This window comes from Camelus dromedarius, chromosome 26 (assembly GCF_036321535.1).
Source record: "Camelus dromedarius isolate mCamDro1 chromosome 26, mCamDro1.pat, whole genome shotgun sequence".
In the NCBI taxonomy this organism is placed as follows: Eukaryota; Metazoa; Chordata; class Mammalia; order Artiodactyla; family Camelidae; genus Camelus; species Camelus dromedarius.
The window spans coordinates 19,028,634-19,047,731 of NC_087461.1; the positions used below are offsets into that span (position 1 = coordinate 19,028,634).

The following is a 19,098-nucleotide window of genomic DNA, read 5'->3' on the forward strand; positions in this document are numbered from 1 at the left end:
GGGTTTTAACAGACTTAAAATTACGGGCCTATACAGACAGTGTTTTGTCTGCAGCCTTATAAAAATGGAAGTGAGTATTTGAATTGTCTGGTCGTTTCCAAGTGGAAAAGCACGTGTGAATGTTATTTTAGAGGGAACTGAGTTGTTTTCCAGGTAAGTTCCCTTTCATCTCGACTTAATTATTTTGCTTCTACCATAGAAATACTTCTCTTAAGTTTAGAACTGGATTCCAAGATGGAGTCTACTAGAATGCTGAGTGTAGGAAAAATAAATACAGGGTACATAAACCGCACGACTCATTACTGACCAGACTGAGAAGCAAAGCAGATACTAAGAGTTTAATTTTCTGTGAACCAGTGCCTGTGCTCAGGTTAGTTACTGTGGGTTTTTTCCCCACAGTAGGGAAGGGGAAGTTGCCTCTAAGAATTAAAGTTCAGATTCTAAACCATTTTTAATCTGAAGGCTCACTTTTCATCTGGTTTATTCTGCTTCTAAGTCACTTTGCCTCAATTTCTAGACATAGAAACCAAGGCTATCCTGTAAGGGTAAGTTACATTGAAATTGTTGGCTCTGGACTTAAGGACTAAAGTCAAAGAATTTTGTCTATTGTCCTTTTATAATGTCCTGATAAGTATAATCAAATTAATATCTGCTTAATTCTCAATTTAAAAATCAAATAAGTATTCAGCTGCGCAGGGTACATTAAGGCATGTGTTGTGACTGGGGCGCGTGTCCGGTTTCTCACATCAAAGGGCGTGAACACGTACACGCCTGAGTGCATGAGAACTCCGCTGTGCGCGCCCGGGTCACACGTCCGGCAGAGAACACACAGGTCACATACCCCTTCCCTGTGATGGCTAAACCAAGAACCAAACAGAAAAACTATCACAGAAACAGAACGATACGAGGGTCAGCCTGTCCTCTCAGGACCCTGGCAGCAACACTCACGAAATAGAGGAGGGGGTGTGGGAGGGTGGCAGCCAGGGAGCCAGGGGCCCTCGCTTTTCTCGGGTAGGAGGTTGGGTCTGGGAAGGGCACCTGGAGTGGGAGCGAGTCCCGGGGGGAGGAGGAGGCTGGCATAGAGGGTACTGTTGGGACAGACACCATCTCTCCTTGTCAGGATGGGACCGGCGTGCTCCAGCGCCCTGGTGTCCCCACGTGGCCACAGGACAGGTGACTTTGGGGGGCAGACCCATCCTGCAGCTGCTGCCCCCACGGCCTCTATGCTGGGGGCCCTCATGCAAGGAAGGGTCTTCAGAGGACACTGGGACTGCTGGGGATGGCCTGAGGTGCCGTTCTCAGCACACATGGTGAGCTGTCTGAGGAGCACAGAGACCACTCTGGTGGTGGTCTTTCTGATGGTGCAGAGGTGATGGCTTCTATGTGTGAAGTGTGACCAGACAGACCAGGGTCAGAAAGGAGCGGTGATGAGCGTGTGGCCCGGTAACGTGAGGACACAGAACTGGGAGGTCTTGGGAACAACCTATGTTATGAGGCCGCAAACAAAAGGGGGGCATGTCTGCCTGGCTGGCCTTGGAAAATCATGCTGTGACCTTATGATAAGCCGCATCTTAATTAATTTATTCATTCAACAGAGCAGGCGGGGGGCGGGGGGAGTGACAGGGAAGCCTTTGAAAGATACTGAAGTTCATATTCTATTTTTAAGGCGGGACTGGGGTGGGGTGTGGTCAAGACCTCCTGGAAGCAGGAGACCATTTGGAGGCTGTTGCTCTAACCCAGGCCAGAGGTGGGTGGTGGGGACAGACATCACACAGGAGGACTCGTGGGTTCAGGAGGGCTTGCTGATGGCTTGGCTCCAGATCTAAGCTGAAGAGGGGGATCCAGGATCACCCCAAAGTTAAGACCTGAGCAGCAGTCAAATACATGAGGGTGTTACTCACAAAGGTAAGACACTGGAGGAGGAGCTGGTCTTCAGGAGAGAAATGAAGGGCTCAGGGTTCATCATGTTCACAGGTCCTGTCGCTTTCCCATTGGGAATGTCAAGGGAGCAGTCGGCTGCCAGAGTCTGGAGCTGAGGGGAGAGGTGTCTAGAGAAATTTGGGAGTTGTCACCATACATCAGGTTTCAGACCCGCAGGTTTGGGTGAAGCAGAGCCTGACAGAGGAGGTGCTCATTCTCTCTCCTTCTCTCTCTGTCATGATGAAAGGGAGGGAGGGTGCAGCTGGGGAGAGCCTGGAGCAAGCAGAACCAGACGTGAGCCTTTGAAAGGCGGGTGGAATCCTAACAGTCATACAGATGAAGCCAAGAAGTAAGGGATGGTGCAAACCAAAGGGGCGAAGAGCAGCCTGTGTGCCAGAGACGGAGCCTCGCCCGGTGACGCAGGCGTGCACCTGCTCGAGAGAAGGGGCGAGGAGTGAGCCGGACGCTCGGGCACTGTCCGCTGGAGTCACAGCTCATAGTCTGTATTCAGGGCTTCATGAGAATCCTCTGGAAACTGATGGGCAGAGTTTATTGAATAATTCAGTTCAAGCAGTGCTTTCGTAAGATTAATAAAGAGTGGAGAATATACTTGAAATATTTAAAAGTGGAGATTTGAGAAAGCAGAGAGAAGGCTATTACAATCATCCATATTAGGAAGGACTTTTTACATCACAAGACTAAGGCACATTTTGGAAAAATCAAACATATCAGAGACAGGATAAAGTGCTGAAAAGGCTCAGCCCTCTCTTCTCTTCGAGAGACCTGGTTCTTCTCTTTAGTTCTTGACCTCGGTTTTTTTACCTGCAGATTAGAGTGCAGGCAAGACCATCTCTCGTTCCTAGTGAAGTATGTATTATTTTTGTTAAATGCTATATTGTTTAATGGAGTGATTCTGATCATTTAAATTAGAAAGTGGAGACTTTTCTTTATGTCAAAATTCTGTTGTCACTATCACCCTCCTTTCTGGTAATATTCCAAGTGTTTGAGTTTTGTGACTGCTATAATCTGAGGCCTTTAAGAAACAAAAGAATCACCAAAACATTACTTTTTAGCAGATTGGATGTTCTTTATGTCTGAAGGTTTTTTGCCTTATGAATAAAATACCAATTCTTTCTTACAGAGACATGTGACGCAGTCTGGGGGTAATCGTAAATTCAAGTGCACTGAATGTGGAAAAGCTTTCAAATACAAACACCATCTAAAAGAACACTTAAGAATCCACAGTGGTAAATATCTGTTTTCTTTGTACACCTTGAATATCATAGCAATTATGGTAATAAGTTAATATAACATGTGATCTACACACATGATTAGAAACTCTTTTTTTTTTAGGCGAAAGACTAATCTGGAGAAGTTTTCTGCTTATAAATGGTATTTTATCGGGATCTTAATCTTTGACTTAAGTCTGTCGAGTTAATACGACATACTCCAAATTTCCTAATCAGAATGCAGCATGTTTTATAACGACGTACAACCTAAAAACACTTGAGCTTTCTGATGAATGTCAGTTTTATTGGTTCTTTCGCAGTTAACAAGGGAGTGAAACAGGGTCCAGAGGTACAGTGTGCACAAGGAAATGAGGAGAAGGAGGAGAGGCGGACTCCAGATGGGACAGGGGCGGGTGCTGGAGAGCCAGGAGAGGAGGGAGCTGCAGCCTGGCCGGGGAGGAGGGAAGGAGCGCCCGCATCTCACCATCCTGCCCCATCCCTTCATTGTCTACATCATCACTGATAAAATGACTGTTACTGCCTGGTCAAAGTCCTCTGTTTTAGAAACTTAGAAACGAGAGGGCTCTGTTTGCATTCCTCTAGAGGCTCCACTTCCTCGAAAGCGATCAAAAAAAATAAGTAGCATCCCACGCTGCACTGTGAACTCTGTTCCAGGTTAATTGTGATGTGTTGAGATTTACAAAACTGATGAAAAGGAACTGTTAGCTAATGAGTGGGAAATCATGGGCGTCTGCACATTGCTTACTTTGTGAAAAGTCTTCTTTTGACGGTTAGATTCGCAAACAACATCCTGCAGAAAAGAGGACGGTTGATGGCTTTGTGAGGGCTGGCTGGTGAGGTTTGTATGTTATTTTCGAGCTGCATTTCTAGATGTTGTGCAGAATTCTCATCGAGGGCTAAAGAATGTTCAAGTTACCACTCAACATACAAATCCATTTTTTATTTTTACACATTAATGTTTCTGGAGAGTGAGGCTGTCTTCTGGAGCTGCTGCCAGACCTGTTCCTTAGCTCCTGTGCTGTGGAACAGTCTTCCTCAATAATACGTATATATTTTATTTTATTTTATTTTATTTTATTTTAACATTTTTTATTGATTTATAATCATTTTACAATGTTGTGTCAAATTCCAGTGTTCAGCACAATTTTTCAGTTATTCATGGACATATACACACTCATTGTCACATTTTTTTCTCTGTGAGTTATCATAACATTTTGTGTTTATTTCCCTGTGCTATACAGTGTAGTCTATTCTACAATTTTGAAATCCCAGTCTATCCCTTCCCACCCTCCACCCCCCTGGTAACCACAAGTCTGTATTCTCTGTCTGTGAGTCTATTTCTGTCCTTTATTTACGCTTTGTTTTTGTTTGTTTGTTTTTGTTTTTGTTTTTTAGATTCCACATATGAGCGATTTCATATGGTATTTTTCTTTCTCTTTCTGGCTTACTTCACTTAGAATGACATTCTCCAGGAGCATCCATGTTGCTGCAAATGGCATTATGTTGTCGGTTTTTATGGCTGAGTAGTATTCCATTGTATAAATATACCACCTCTTCTTTATCCAGTCATCTGTTGATGGACATTTAGGCTGTTTCCATGTCTTGGCTATTGTAAATAGTGCTGCTATGAACATTGGGGTGCAGGTGTCATCCTGAAGTAGATTTACTTCTGGATACAAGCCCAGGAGTGGGATTCCTGGGTCATATGGTAAGTCTATTCCTAGTCTTTTGAGGAATCTCCACACTGTTTTCCATAGTGGCTGCACCAAACTGCATTCCCACCAGCAGTGTAGGAGGGTTCCCCTTTCTCCACAGCCTCTCCAGCATTTGTCATTTGTGGACTTTTGAATGATGGCCATTCTGACTGGTGTGAGGTGATACCTCATTGTAGTTTTGATTTGCATTTCTCTGATAATTAGTGATATTGAGCATTTTTTCATGTGCTTTTTGATCATTTGTATGTCTTCCTTGGAGAATTGTTTGTTTAGGTCTTCTGCCCATTTTTGGATTGGGTTGTTTATTTTTTTCTTATTGAGTCATATGAGCTGCTTATATATTCTGGAGATCAAGCCTTTGTCAGTTTCACTTGCAAAAATTTTCTCCCATTCCATAGGTTTTCTTCTTGTTTTATTTCTGGTTTCCTTTGCTGTGCAGAAGCTTGTAAGTTTCATTAGGTCCCATTTGTTTATTCTTGCTTTTATGTCTTCTAGGAGAAAATTTTTGAGATGTATGTCAGATAATGTTTTGCCTATGTTTTCCTCTAGGAGGTTTATTGTATCTTGTCTTATGTTTAAGTCTTTAATCCATTTTGAGTTGATTTTTGTATATGGTGTAAGGGAGTGTTCTAGCTTCATTGTTTTACATGCTGCTGTCCAGTTTTCCCAACACCATTTGCTGAAGAGACTGTCTTTATTCCAATGTATATTCTTGCCTCCTTTGTCAAAGATTAGTTGACCAAAAGTTTGTGGGTTCATTTCTGGGCTCTCTATTCTGTTCCATTGGTCTATATGTCTGTTTTGGTACCAATACCATGCTGTCTTGATGACTGTAGCTCTACAGTATTGTCTGAAGTCTGGGAGAGTTATTCCCCCAGCCTCTTTCTTTCTCTTCAGTAATGCTTTGGCAATTCTAGGTCTTTGATGGTTCCATATGAATTTTATTATGATTTTTTCTAGTTCTGTGAAATATGTCCTGGGTAATTTGATAGGGATTGCATTAAATCTGTAGATTGCCTTGGGCAGTGTGACCATTTTAACAATATTGATTCTTCCAATCCAAGAGCATGGAATATCTTTCCATTTTTTAAAGTCTTCTTTAATTTCCTTCATCAATGGTTTATAGTTTTCTGTGTATAATTCTTTCACCTCCTTGGTTAGATTTATTCCCAGATATTTTATTACTTTGGGTGCTATTTTAAAGGGGATTGTTTCTTTACTTTCTTCTTCTGTTGATTTATCATTAGTGTAAAGAAATGCAACTGATTTTTGAACGTTAATTTTGTAACCTGCTACCTTGCTGAATTCTTCAATCAGCTCTAGTAGCTTTTGTGTGGACCTTTTAGGGTTTTCTATATATAGTAACATGTCATCAGCATATAATGACACTTTTACCTCTTCTTTTCCAATTTGGATCCCTTTTATTTCTTTCTCTTGCCTGACTGCTGTGGCTAGGACTGCCAGGACTATGTTGAATAGGATTGGTGATAGTGGGCATCCTTGTCTTGTCCCAGATTTTAGTGGGAAGCTTTTGAGTTTTTCACCGTTGAGTACTATGCTGGCTGTAGGTTTGTCATATATAGCTTTTATTATGTTGAGATATGTTCCCTCTATACCCACTTTGGTGAGAGTTTTTATCATAAATGGGTGTTGAATTTTATCAAATGCTTTTTCTGCATCTATTGAGATGATCATGTGGTTTTTGTCCTTTCTCTTGTTGATGTGATGTATTACACTGATTGATTTGCGTATGTTGAACCAGCCTTGTGTCCCTGGGATGAACCCCACTTGGTCATGATGTATAATCTTTTTTATGTGTTGTTGGATTCTATTTGCTAAAATTTTGGTGAGGATTTTGGCGTCTATGTTCATCAGTGATATTGGCCTATAATTCTCTTTTTTCGTAGTGTCTTTGCCTGGTTTTGGTATCAGGGTGATGGTGGCTTCATAGAATGAGTTTGGGAGTATTCCCTCCTTTTCGATCGTCTGGAAGAGTTTGAGAAGGACTGGTATGAGTTCTTCTTTGTATGTTTGGTAGAATTCCCCGGTGAAGCCGTCCGGTCCTGGACTTCTATTTGTAGGGAGGTTTTTAATTGCTATTTCTATTTCCTTTCTAGTGATCGGATTGTTCAAGTGTTCAGATTCTTCTTGATTCAGTTTTGGTGGACAGTATGTTTCCAGAAACTTGTCCATCTCCTCTAGGTTATCCAGTTTGGTTCCATATAGTTTTTCATAATATTCTCGTATGATATTCTGTATTTCTATTTTGTTTGTTGTAATTTCTCCATTTTCCTTTCTTATTTTGCTAATTTGTGCTCTCTCTTTTTTCTTCTTTGTGAGTTTGGCCAGAGGTTTGTCGATTTTATTTACTTTTTCAAAAAACCAGCTTTTGGTTTGGTTGATTTTTTTTATGGTCTTGTTAATCTCTATTGTTTTTAATTCCTCTCTGATCTTTATTATTTCCTTCCTTCTGCTGCTTTTTGGGGCTTTTTGTTCTTCTTTTTCTAATTCATTCAGGTGGTGGGTTAAATTGTTTATTTGAGATTGTTCTTCTTTTTTGAGGAAGGCCTGTATCGCTATAAACTTCCCTCTTAGCACTGCCTTTGCTGTGTCCCATAGGTTTTGAGTGGTTGTGCTTTCATTATCATTTGTCTCAAGGTATTTTTTAATTTCAGCTTTGATTTCCTCATTGATCCATTGTTTTTTCAATAACATATTGTTTAATCTCCATGCAATAATACGTATATATTTTAAATATAAATAGATACTTTTTTCCCTCCCGTACCACAGTCCTCTTTTTTCCCTACCAGTTTTATTTAGTTACAATTGACATAGAGCACTTTATAAGTTTAAGGTGTACAGCACAGTGATTTGACTTACATATGTCATGAAATGATTATCACAGTAAGTTTAGTGAACAGCCAACATTTCATACAGATGCAAAATTAAATAGAAAAAAATTTTCCTTGTGATGAGAACTCAGGATTTACTCAGGATTAGCTTTCATATAATGTACAGCAGTGTTAATTACACTTTTCATGCTGTACATCACACACCTAGTACTTACCTATCTTATAATTACAAGTTTGTACCTTTTGACCAACTTCATCCAAACCACCCCCCTCTGGAAACCACAAGTCTGATCTCTTTTTCTGACTTACATCACTGTGCTAGTTCCAGTTACATATCATACTCAGTCAGTCTTCCTACATATTTCGAGATGATCATCACAGTTGGTCTAATTACAATATATGTCACATACAAAGGTATTACAGAGTTATTGACTGTATTCCCCACACTGTACATTTCACACCAATTTCTCATTTATTTTGCATCTGGAAGTTGGAATCTCTTAATCTCCCTCACCTCTTTCTTTCCTCCCTCCACCCTCTCCCCTCTGGAAACCACCTGTTAGTTTCTGTTCTGTTTGTTCATTTTTCAGACTCCACATACCAGTGAAATCATACAGTATCTGTCTTTGTCTGACTTATTTCACTTAGCATAGTACCCCTGAGGTCCATCCATGTTGTCGCAAATGTCAACATTTCTTTTTTTTTGACTGAGTAATATCCCATGACGTAATATATATATGTTATATACACACACCACACCTTTATCCATTTATCTATTGATGGACACTTAGGTTGCTTCCTTATCTTGGCTATTGTGAATAATGCTGCAGTGAATGTAGGGGTACATATGTCTTTTCTAATTAGTGGTTTCATTTTCTTAGGATCAATACCCAGAACTGGGATTGCTGGATTGTAAGGTGGCTCTGTTTTTAATTTGTTGAGAAATCTCCGTACTGTTTTCCATAGTGGCTGCACCAATCTGCGTTCCCCCCAGCAGTGGCCTAGGGTTCCCTTTTCTCAACATCCTTACCAACATTTTTTATCTATTGTCTTTTTTGTCATAGCCATTCTGACAGGTGTGTGGTGATATCTCATTGTGGTTTTAATTTGTGTTTCCCTGACAATTAGTGATGCTGAGCATCTTTTCACGTGCCTGTTGGCCGTCTGTGTGTCTTTTTTGGAAAAGATCCTGTGCGTATTTTTAATTGGGTTTTTTCTTTTGATTCTGAGGTGTGTGAGTTCATTGTATATTTTGCATACCGACCACGTATGGGTTATATCATTTGAAGAATATCTTCTCCCATTCAGTAGGTGGCTTTTTTATTTTGTTCAGAGTTTTCTTCTCTGCACAAAAGCTTTTTAGTTTGATGTAGTCCCATTTGTTTGTTTTTGTTTTCCTTTCCTAAGGAGACAGATCCATAAAAATATTACTAAGGTTGATGTCAAAGAGCTTACTGTCTGTTTTCTTCTACAAGTTTTATGGTTTCAGGTCTTACATTTAAGTCTTTAGTCCATTTTGAATTTGGTTTTGTGCATTGTGGGAGCAAGTAGTCTAGTTTGATTCTTTTGTGTGCAGCTGACCAGTTGTCTCAACATCATTTATTAAAGAGGCCATCCTTTCCGCCAGCGTATATTCTTGCCTCCTTTGTCGTAAATTAACTGCCCATGTAAGTGCAGATTCATTTCTGGGATCTCTGTTCCGTTCCATTGATCTGTGAGTCTATTTTTGTGCCAGTGACATACTGTTTTGATGACTGTAGCTTTGTAGTGTGGTTTGAAATCAGGGCATGTGATACCTACAGATTTGTTCTTCTTTCTAGATTGTTTTGGCTATTCAGCATCTTTTGTGTTTCCATACAGATTCTAGAGTTACTCATTCTGGTTCTGTGAAATAGTCAGTTGCTGGAAAAAGCACAGCTCTTCCTGGTACTAAGTCCGCAGAGAAAGTTGTTCCTTGAAGCAACATTAAGAGGAAAGAGCAAAATATAATTTACATCATCCTCAGAAATGGCCTTAAAATAACACAGCAGAGAATCTGACAGAGCTTTCTTTCTAACATAAGATTCTTCAGTAGAGGCCAGTGACATCTCACCAAGCTGCAGTTCAGAAAAAGCATCGCACCAGGGTGGCCAGGGGGTGCTGTCCAGGTCTGCAGCCCCCTGGTGGTCTGATTCATTCCGAGAGGAGAATTTCAAGCAGGGCTGCTACTCAGTGTCATCCAGATAAATGCAGAGACCGAGGGTCAGCGTCTGGCCACTGTTACACCAAGACAGTGCTATGACAGTTTCATTATGTTTTATACAACATTGGTCCATAGCAGATTGGAAATTTTTTAATGAAAAACAATCCTTCAGCACAGTTTTAAAGGCACTGTTTAGAGTATCTAATAATGAATGAACTGCATATCCTTCAGGAAATTTGTAAACTTCCTGACATTTCCTGTAAAAATCTGTGATTTTTTTTCTCAGTTGTGGTTTTCAAAGGTATTGTGGATCAGGGTCCTCAATTATACTCCCTTAAACTGCCTGGATTCTGATCCCTGTAGAAGGAACCCTGTGCAGAGTCTCGTGTGTCACGTGTCACTTGAACCTGGCACGTGGGGACTGAGCTAGGACAAGACGGCCACCCCACCTGTGCCTGGGCTGCCACCCTGCCCAGCAGGCGCCCTGGGTCTGTTCCACGGCCTCACCGTCAGCTTATCCCGGAAGGCTTTTACATCAGGTGCAACAAACACCCAGCTCAGCCATCACAAAGCAGTCAGTGTTTGGGGCACACCTTCCAGGGCTTAGTGGTTACAGACACCAACCGCTATCGGTAAATTAGGTGACGTGCTTCAGCCATAATCCATAAAGCTGTGAAGTCAGAATTAGAAGCAAGGGTTTTTCTAACAAACGGTGACTTTGGCTTTAGAATGAGTGTTCCACAGACGTTCTTCCTAGCAGTGGTAAAACACCAGGTAACTCCCAGTAACAATGATGGTAAGTCACACTTCCTGGACACTGAGCAACGTGCAGCCATCGTCTTGCTGTCTGTGCGCGTTAGGTCGTGTGGTTCTCGGCTCCCACAGTTACCCTGGGAGGCAGGTGCTGCCATTCACTGACGAGAACAGTGGAGGCTCAGAGAGCTCAATTAGTTTGTCCACAGTCACTCAGCCGGCACGTGGCCAAGCTGGGGCCCTGACACGGGCATCCGCACACACTATGCCTTCTACCCCCCTGTCTGTAAAGGTAAAAATAACCTATTATAGATGCTCATTTTCCTGGTGAGCAAGAGAACGACCATGTGGCTCATTTGAAAATGTCAGCAAGTAATTAGGAATGTTAAAGTAAGCGACATACTGGAACATACCCCGTGCTTACCCCCGGTGGAAATGTTTATCTGATGCATTTTGAGTATTGAATCATGTTTCAGGCATCCCATTGGAAAGATATTGATAAACTGGAGACTTTCCAGAGGTGAGTTAACAAGTATTCTGAAAACCACGTCTCATGAGGAGTGTTTGAAAGCCCCGAATGTGTTTAACCTACACAAGGGAAAGTTAAGAATATTCCTGCCGGCTCACCGGGTTCAAAGTCCGGCCCGGGGAGGACAAGCTGGAAGGCAGAGTAGTGCAGGGACGTAGGCGTTGGTGACAACCAGCAGGAGTTCCCGCAGAGACGAGCAGCGTGAGGGGTGGTGCGAAGGGAGCCCTTCACCGAGAAGGCGGTCACGCTCGGGGGCTTCATAGGGCCCTTCCAGGTCTCATTTCTGATTCTCCACAGAATCAAATTTATGAGAAAATACGCTTTTTTAAACTTTACAAGTTGAAGTTGCATTCCTAGCAGAGCTTACACTGACTTCCTTGCTATTTCCCTTTTAATTACTAAAAAGGGGGAGACAGCTTTCTTTCGATACTGAGTACATCACCAGCGCCCCCACATTTCCTGACTTCAGTCAACCGTTCACTCACCCCAAAAAGGCGTGAAGAGCGTCTTTGTGCCCCGCACCCCAGTAGGTGCAAGGGAGCAGATGGCACCGAAGACCCAGAGTTTCCCACCTTTAAACTGTAAATTAATGAGCTGTAACTATAAATTAAAACTAAAGGTAAAAAATTGGGTTGTCTGAACATATTCCATTAGCTCAGTGCTTCTCAAAATTTTCTGTCAAAGTGGCCCTAACGGCCAAGAATGCCCTGTTCCCCTGAAGGTCTAGGGGAGCAACTTGAAGGGGGCCTCTGCCATCTGGAAGCGTCTTTGGCATTGTGCTTTTTCCTAACATTTCACATAAGTGTTGCATCTGTGCAGCAGAGTATAATCTGTGTGTTAATATAAAAATAGTGTCTTAGATTAGCATAACCACTGTCACTAAACTGAAACTCCAAGATGCTTTTCATACCCCCTGGAGCATTGCTTTACACACCCAGGGGCACGGGCATCCCAGTTTAATAAGCCAAGGCTTATCACAGTACCTCACACGGAAAGCTTTCTTCCCACTGAAAAGGAGCTTTTCAAGGAAACCTTATGGATCCAGGAAGGGTGACACTCACACGTGCGTGCAGTCGGGGGCAGGTGTTCGTGCTTGCCTCATGGCAGCTTTTCCTTTTCTTTCCTCCAATATTAATTCCTCTTGTAGATGGTTACGAAGAGTAAAACACAGTTACATCGGTTGGTGAAACAGGATAAGAAAAATACTACTTGCAAGAGTAGGAAGTAGTTTTTTTGGTATCTGAGAATGATCTGAACTTTCCAAAGTCAGCAGAGATACCATAGCCACACACGGGGGAGGCTTGCCTCCCGGCTGGCGCAGGCAGCTCAGACTGGCCGTTTACTGGCGTGGATAACATTTATGCAGGTTTTCAACAAAAAGTCATGATTCTAAATGACATTGCATCACAAGCATGCATGGTAACCCTTTAAAATTGCTGCTTGTTTTAGGGGAAGACGTGGCTGCACCAGAAATTGATGAATGTAATTTTTGTTGCTGTCTAGGAGAGAAGCCATATGAATGCCCAAACTGCAAGAAACGTTTCTCCCATTCCGGGTCCTACAGCTCGCACATCAGCAGTAAGAAGTGCATCAGCCTGGTGCCCGTGAACGGGCGGCCGAGACCCGGGCTCAAGACCCCCCAGTGCTCCTCGCCGTCCCTCTCGGCGTCCCCGGGCAGCCCCACGCGCCCGCAGATCCGGCAGAAGCCAGACAATAAACCCCTTCAAGAACAGCTCTCCGTGAACCAAATTAAAACTGAGCCTGTGGATTATGAGTTCAAACCCATCGTGGTCACTTCAGGAATCAGCTGCTCGACCCCCCTACAGAACGGGGTCTTCGGTGGTGGTGGCCCGTTGCAGGCGGCCGGTTCTCCTCAGGGTGTGGTGCAGGCCGTCGTCCTGCCCACGGTGGGTTTGGTGTCGCCCATAAGCATCAACTTGAGTGACATCCAGAATGTACTCAAAGTGGCAGTAGACGGTAACGTAATCAGGCAGGTCTTGGAGAATAATCAAGCCAATCTCGCATCCAAAGAACAAGAAACAATCAATGCTTCATCCCTACAGCAAGGGGGCCACTCGGTCATTTCGGCCATCAGTCTTCCTCTGGTTGATCAAGACGGAACAACCAAAATTATCATCAACTACAGTCTTGAACAGCCCAGCCAACTCCAGGTCGTTCCTCAGAATTTAAAAAAAGAAAATCCAGTCCCCACAAACAGCTGCAAAAACGAAAAGTTACCGGAAGATCTTACAGTTAAACCCGAGAAGGACAAAAGCTTCGAAGGAGGCGGGAGCGACAGCACTTGCCTGCTGTGTGATGACTGCCCCGGGGACATCACCGCCCTGCCCGAGCTGAAGCGGCCGGCCCCGCCCCCCCCGCCCGCCCCCGAGGCCGACCAGCCCGAGCCCCCGGCCGCCTCGGGCCCTGGCGACGGCCACCTGTCTCCCAGCCAGCCCCCTTTAAAGAACCTCTTGTCTCTTCTAAAGGCCTATTACGCTTTGAATGCACAGCCCAGTGCAGACGAGCTCTCCAAAATTGCCGACTCGGTGAACCTGCCGCTGGACGTCGTGAAGAAGTGGTTTGAGAAGATGCAAGCGGGACAGATCTCCGTGCAGCCTTCGGAGCCGCCCTCTCCCGAACCGGGCAAGGGCCCCGTCCCTGCGAAGAACGACGATCAGCCTCAACCTGCAAGTGCGAGCGAGCCCCAGGCCAGCCCGGGCGACCTCCAGAGCCCGCTGAAGACAACCGGCTCTCCGGTCTTACCCGTGGGGTCGGCCGCCGGCGGTTCCAGAAGTCGGCCGCCCTCCCCGTCACCCCTCAACCTCTCCTCCCCCAGAAGTACACAGGGTTACTTGTACGCGGCAGAAGGGGCGCAGGAAGAGCTCCAAGTAGAACCTCTTGATCTTTCACTACCAAAGCAGCAGGGAGAGTTGTTGGAAAGGTCAACCATCACTAGTGTTTACCAGAACAGTGTTTATTCTGTCCAGGAGGAGCCCTTGAACTTGTCTTGTGCAAAAAAGGAGCCACAAAAGGACAGCTGTGTCACAGACTCAGAGCCAGTTGTAAATGTAGTCCCACCAAGTGCCAACCCCATAAACATTGCTGTGCCCACAGTCACTGCCCAGTTCCCCACCATCGTGGCCATCGCTGACCAGAGCAGTGTGCCGTGCTTGCGAGCGCTTGCTGCCAACAAGCAGACCATCCTGATCCCCCAGGTCTCCTACACGTACTCGACCACGGTCAGCCCTGCCGTCCAGGAACCGCCCCTGAAAGTGGTCCAGCCAAACGGGAATCAGGTAAAAACGCTCCCATCCCCCACCTCCTGGTGAAATGCCAGTTTGACTCATTTCGATGAATTTCTCTAACAAAGGTCAGTCCTGATAGAGCCAAGCAGGTGGTCACACTGTCGCTTTTGCAAGGAAATAGGTCAGCGTTTGCTTTACCTTTGTGGCATCCCGTCTTGGGCTGTTTACTAATCCAGGCACAGCTCTCGACAGGAGTGCCGTTCTGCTGTGCAAACGGTCGGCAAGCTTCAGCCCAAGACTGACTGTTGAAACTGGAGACAGAAGAGGGGAGTAAAATCGGAAGGCTCACCAGTGGGCTTTGTTTTATCCTTAGGTTCCCAAAACGAGTCATGGTTTCTGCCTTGATTTGATCATTAATAAGTGAACATTTGTTCACAGACATTTCACACCAGGCAAATTTAGCTGTCACTTTTTGTGTGTTAACACCTGTTTATAAAAGGCTTTGATTAAACAAACAAAAATTAAGTGTATAAAGAATTCATCTAGTGACTTTACTGACGATTTTGTGAGCCGTGAACGAAGTAGTGCTCAGTCAGAACTCATACACGTGAGGAAGGAGGGTTGTGACCCTGTGTGACTCTCGGCTGGGCTGTTTCTATGTCACTAACCTTGACGTCTCCATTTTTGCATGAATTTCTGCCTGGCTCAGATGAATTCTAGAGACAAATGTGATCCTGTATCCAGCTACTTGCTAGAAGTAGGTGCAGCTAAAGTAATTACAATATCCTGTTCAAGTGTGTTCTGCTGCTTTTTTTCTCCTTAAATATTGGTGCCACTTGTTGGGTTTCCCATAATCCTGGTACCTCTTAAAAAGATTTTCACATGACTACATTTTTCACAGAATCCACACTTTTGGTGTAGAGAACTCTATTCAGGCCCTTGAATCCTAAAGGGGGACCCATTAACGTGTCCGCTGGCCCTCAGCCTGGGTCACATGGTGATGAAGACAGTCAGGTTAGCACCAGCAGCGGCTCCTGTCCCGCCCTCCGAAGCCCTCGGACAAGTGGGGGCCTGCAGAGCTTTCAGAAACTCTTGAGTTCAGGATGGAAGACTTCAGAAAAGACCCAAGGGGCCTGATCCTGCAACAGGCTCCCTGCAGGAACCCCACCTTGTCTCTTTCGGCCCCCGCCTGTCCCCTGACCCTCCCCTGGGACCTGGGTCAAGCTGATGAAAGCGTAAATCAGTTGGCTCGTTCATCCCTACTTTTGTTTCCCTGTAAATTCGGTTTTCATACTGCTTCCTGTCCTTCAGGATGAAAGACAAGACACTAGCTCAGAAGGGGTGTCCAACGTGGAGGATCAGAACGACTCGGACTCCACGCCACCCAAGAAGAAGATGCGGAAGACGGAAAACGGGATGTACGCGTGTGACCTGTGCGATAAGATATTCCAGAAGAGTAGCTCGTTGCTGAGGCATAAATACGAGCACACAGGTATGTGAACCGGCGGCCGTCCCCGGACCCACGGGGGCCTGATGGCTGACCGCCACCGTTTGATTTCACAGGCGTGTTCTTCTTTTCAGGGAAGAGACCCCACGAGTGTGGAATCTGTAAAAAGGCCTTTAAACACAAGCACCACCTGATCGAACACATGCGCCTGCACTCGGGGGAGAAGCCCTACCAGTGTGACAAGTGCGGGAAGCGCTTCTCGCACTCGGGCTCCTACTCGCAGCACATGAACCACCGCTACTCCTACTGCAAGAGGGAGGCCGAGGAGCGCGACGCCGAGCCCGGGGAGCCGGGGGGCCGGGCCGGCCCCGGCCCCGGCGACTCAGACGACAGGGAGAGCTTGACGCGGGAGGAGGACGAGGACAGCGACAAGGAGGAGGAAGAGGAGGAGGAGAAGGAGACGGAGGACCTGCAGGAAGACAAGGAAAGTGGAAAAGCGCCAGGCGAGGAGGAGGAGGAGGAGGAGATGGAAGAGATGGAGGAGGAGGAGGAGGTGGTGGAGGAGGAGGAGGAGGAGGAGGGAGAAGGAGCAAAAACTGAAGGTGCGATGGAGGGGGCAGGGGCCGCCAGCCGAGCGGGCACCTTAGAAGGCAAGGTCAGCGAGGGCAGTGAGCCAGCGTCGGAAGAAAAAACAAATGAAGCCTAATAGTTTTTCTAGAAGGAAAAAGAAAAATTCTAATCGGTAATGAAGTTTGTTCTATATTATACATGCTTTTCATGGAAACACAGTACCCCCGTATACTGTGATTTCTGTTCACTACTGTGTAAAGTAAAAGTTAAAAAAAAATACAAAATACAAAAAAAAAAAAAAAAACACACAAAAAAAAAATCCGGGTGTGCCTGAACCTCAGACCTAGTAATTTTTCATGCATTTTTCAAAGTTAGGAACAAGTTTGTACCATGAAGCAGATTAGAAAAGCTAACGACTCAGAAAGCAAAGATTTAACAGGTGGAAGGAAACAGACGTATTAGGGAAGCATCTGGCTTTGTTTCATTTTATCAGTATTAATGATCACTCTTAGGTTGGTTTATTCTTAAGCTGTACAATTGGGAGAAATTTTCTAATTTTTTATTGGTAAACATATGCTAAATCCGCTTCAGTATTTTATTATGTTTTTTTAAAATGTGAGAACTTCTGCACTACAGAATTCCCTTCTCCGAGAAGTGTAACGCCCTTCCCGGCCGTGCTGACAGCCTCTCGTAACCCCAGCCCAGCAGGCGGTGGCTCCCAGCGTGCGGGTGTCCTGGCGGAGCGTGCCGTCTGTCAGTGTGTCGTTAGCCTTAAGGGAGCAGCCGGCAGAAGAGCCGAAGTCTCCGGCTCGTGGGGTTTCGAGTGGGGTTGGAAGCCTGTCATGGAGCTGTGACTGCAGGGACGAGCGGGGTCAGGACTGGCGAGGACAGCAGGGGTGTCAGAATCAGTGTTTGTGGTTGTGCCGAGTACATGGTGGACAAATACGAAGGACGTGATAGGAAGCTTCGGATCTCCTTGGCCTTAAGCAAGACCTGTGTGCTGTAAGTGCCACTTATCAGTATTCCCCGGGCTCTGAGCAGCCTTCGTTCAGGTGTGGCCTCCAATAACTAGCATTTGTGGATCTGTTTGTTGTCTCGAAATTCCAAAATAAAACTTAAAACCACTGACTCTGTCAGAGAAGCCGAACACTGGGCCATTTCATCCTTTGATTCCTCAGTATTCATTTTGCGTTAATTGACTTTTCAGAATTTCTCTCCAGAAATGAAAGGGAAATTTTCTAATCTGCTTTATCCATGTTCTTGCATTTCAGATGTGGACATGCCATTGTTATTTGGCTCATAACTGTTTCCAAATATTAGTTATTATGGACCCAGTTTATTAACAACATTAGCTGATTTTTACCTATCAGTATTATTTTATTTCTTTTAGTTTCTAGATCTGTGCAACATTTTTGTACTGTATGTCTTCAAACCTGGCAGTATTAATACCCTTCTTACTGACATATGTACTTTTAGTTTTAGAAAACTTTTATATTTATGTGTCTTATTTTTATATTTCTTTATTTATTACACAGTGTAGTGTATAATACTGTAGTTTGTATTAATACAATAATATATTTTAGTATGAAAATTTGGAAAGTTGATAAGATTTAAAGTAGAGATGCAACTGGTTCTCTTGCATTGAGATTTGATTTAACAGTGTTATGTTAACATTTATACTTGCCTTGGACTGTAGAACAGGATTTAAATGGGAATGTATTAGTTTTACAACTACAATCAAGTCATTTTACCTTTACCCAGTTTTTAATATAAAACTCTTAAATTTTGAAATTCACTGTGTGACTGACTAATAGCATGACGCTCTGCGGTTTTATGAAGAGATTAGCCTAACCATACAACTCATTTCCTTAGTAAGCCAAACTAGGATAACCTTGTAGAAACAGTGTTGGGAACAACGTTTAACATTTTGTGCCAATTTGTTCCTGTATCCATGTATGTAAGTTACAGATCTGACTCTTCATTTTTAAGTTCCTTGTTACACCATGGTCATTTTCTAGTTTTTTACCAGACCCCCCCCCATCTCACAATAAAATGCATCCACAAGCCTGCCCTGCTGTCATCTTTTACTCACTGTCCAGATTGTCTTTGGCGAGTATGTGGAAGGACACTGTTGCCCTCCCATCCTGCACTTGATGGACCCTGGGCTGAGTTTGGTAACAACAAACACCAGATGTAGACATTCACCACTAAATCTGGGGTTTTCTTGTGGCTAAATGTTTCTGGGAAGGTCAGAGTTGACGACCTGCCTCCATTCCTGACACTCTCAACCCTCCCTCTTGGTCCCAGGGCTTCTCATCCTCAGGGAGGCCTGGGTGCAGGTGCCTTTCCTCTGTGCGCCCACAGCTGCAGGGATTCCCCCCTCATCCAAGCGCGGACACCATCACCACCCCTTCCCCTGGGACCCGGCACAGCATCTGCTGCCACAGTCACGCCCACTGCCCAGTGCCCAGCAGAGTGCCCGGCACCAGCGGTGCCACAGTGTTTGTTGAGTGAAAATATAATTTGCATGATACCAGAGCTCAGCTATGTTTCTACTGTTTTGCTTCTAATCCGAGAATATATATGTTAAATGATTTCAGCAAATTAATACTTTTCATATTCAGGTCCTACTAAA

At 44.5% G+C, this 19,098-nt stretch overlaps 1 protein-coding gene across 5 annotated transcripts in view; it reads left to right on the forward strand.

The window, feature by feature from the left end:
- The window catches only part of ZEB1 (zinc finger E-box binding homeobox 1), a 170,017-nt gene extending 151,485 nt beyond the window's left edge, over nucleotides 1–18,532 (forward strand). For all 5 annotated transcript variants that reach the window (XM_031444887.2, XM_064479486.1, XM_064479488.1 and 2 more), the window contains 4 exons: nucleotides 3,062–3,167; nucleotides 12,705–14,497; nucleotides 15,758–15,938; nucleotides 16,028–18,532. In XM_031444887.2, coding sequence (XP_031300747.2) covers nucleotides 3,062–3,167; nucleotides 12,705–14,497; nucleotides 15,758–15,938; nucleotides 16,028–16,599 — 2,652 coding nt within the window. In that variant the 3' untranslated portion in view covers nucleotides 16,600–18,532. The remainder of the gene's footprint in view (nucleotides 1–3,061; nucleotides 3,168–12,704; nucleotides 14,498–15,757; nucleotides 15,939–16,027) is intronic.
- Nucleotides 18,533–19,098: the final 566 nt, after the last annotated feature.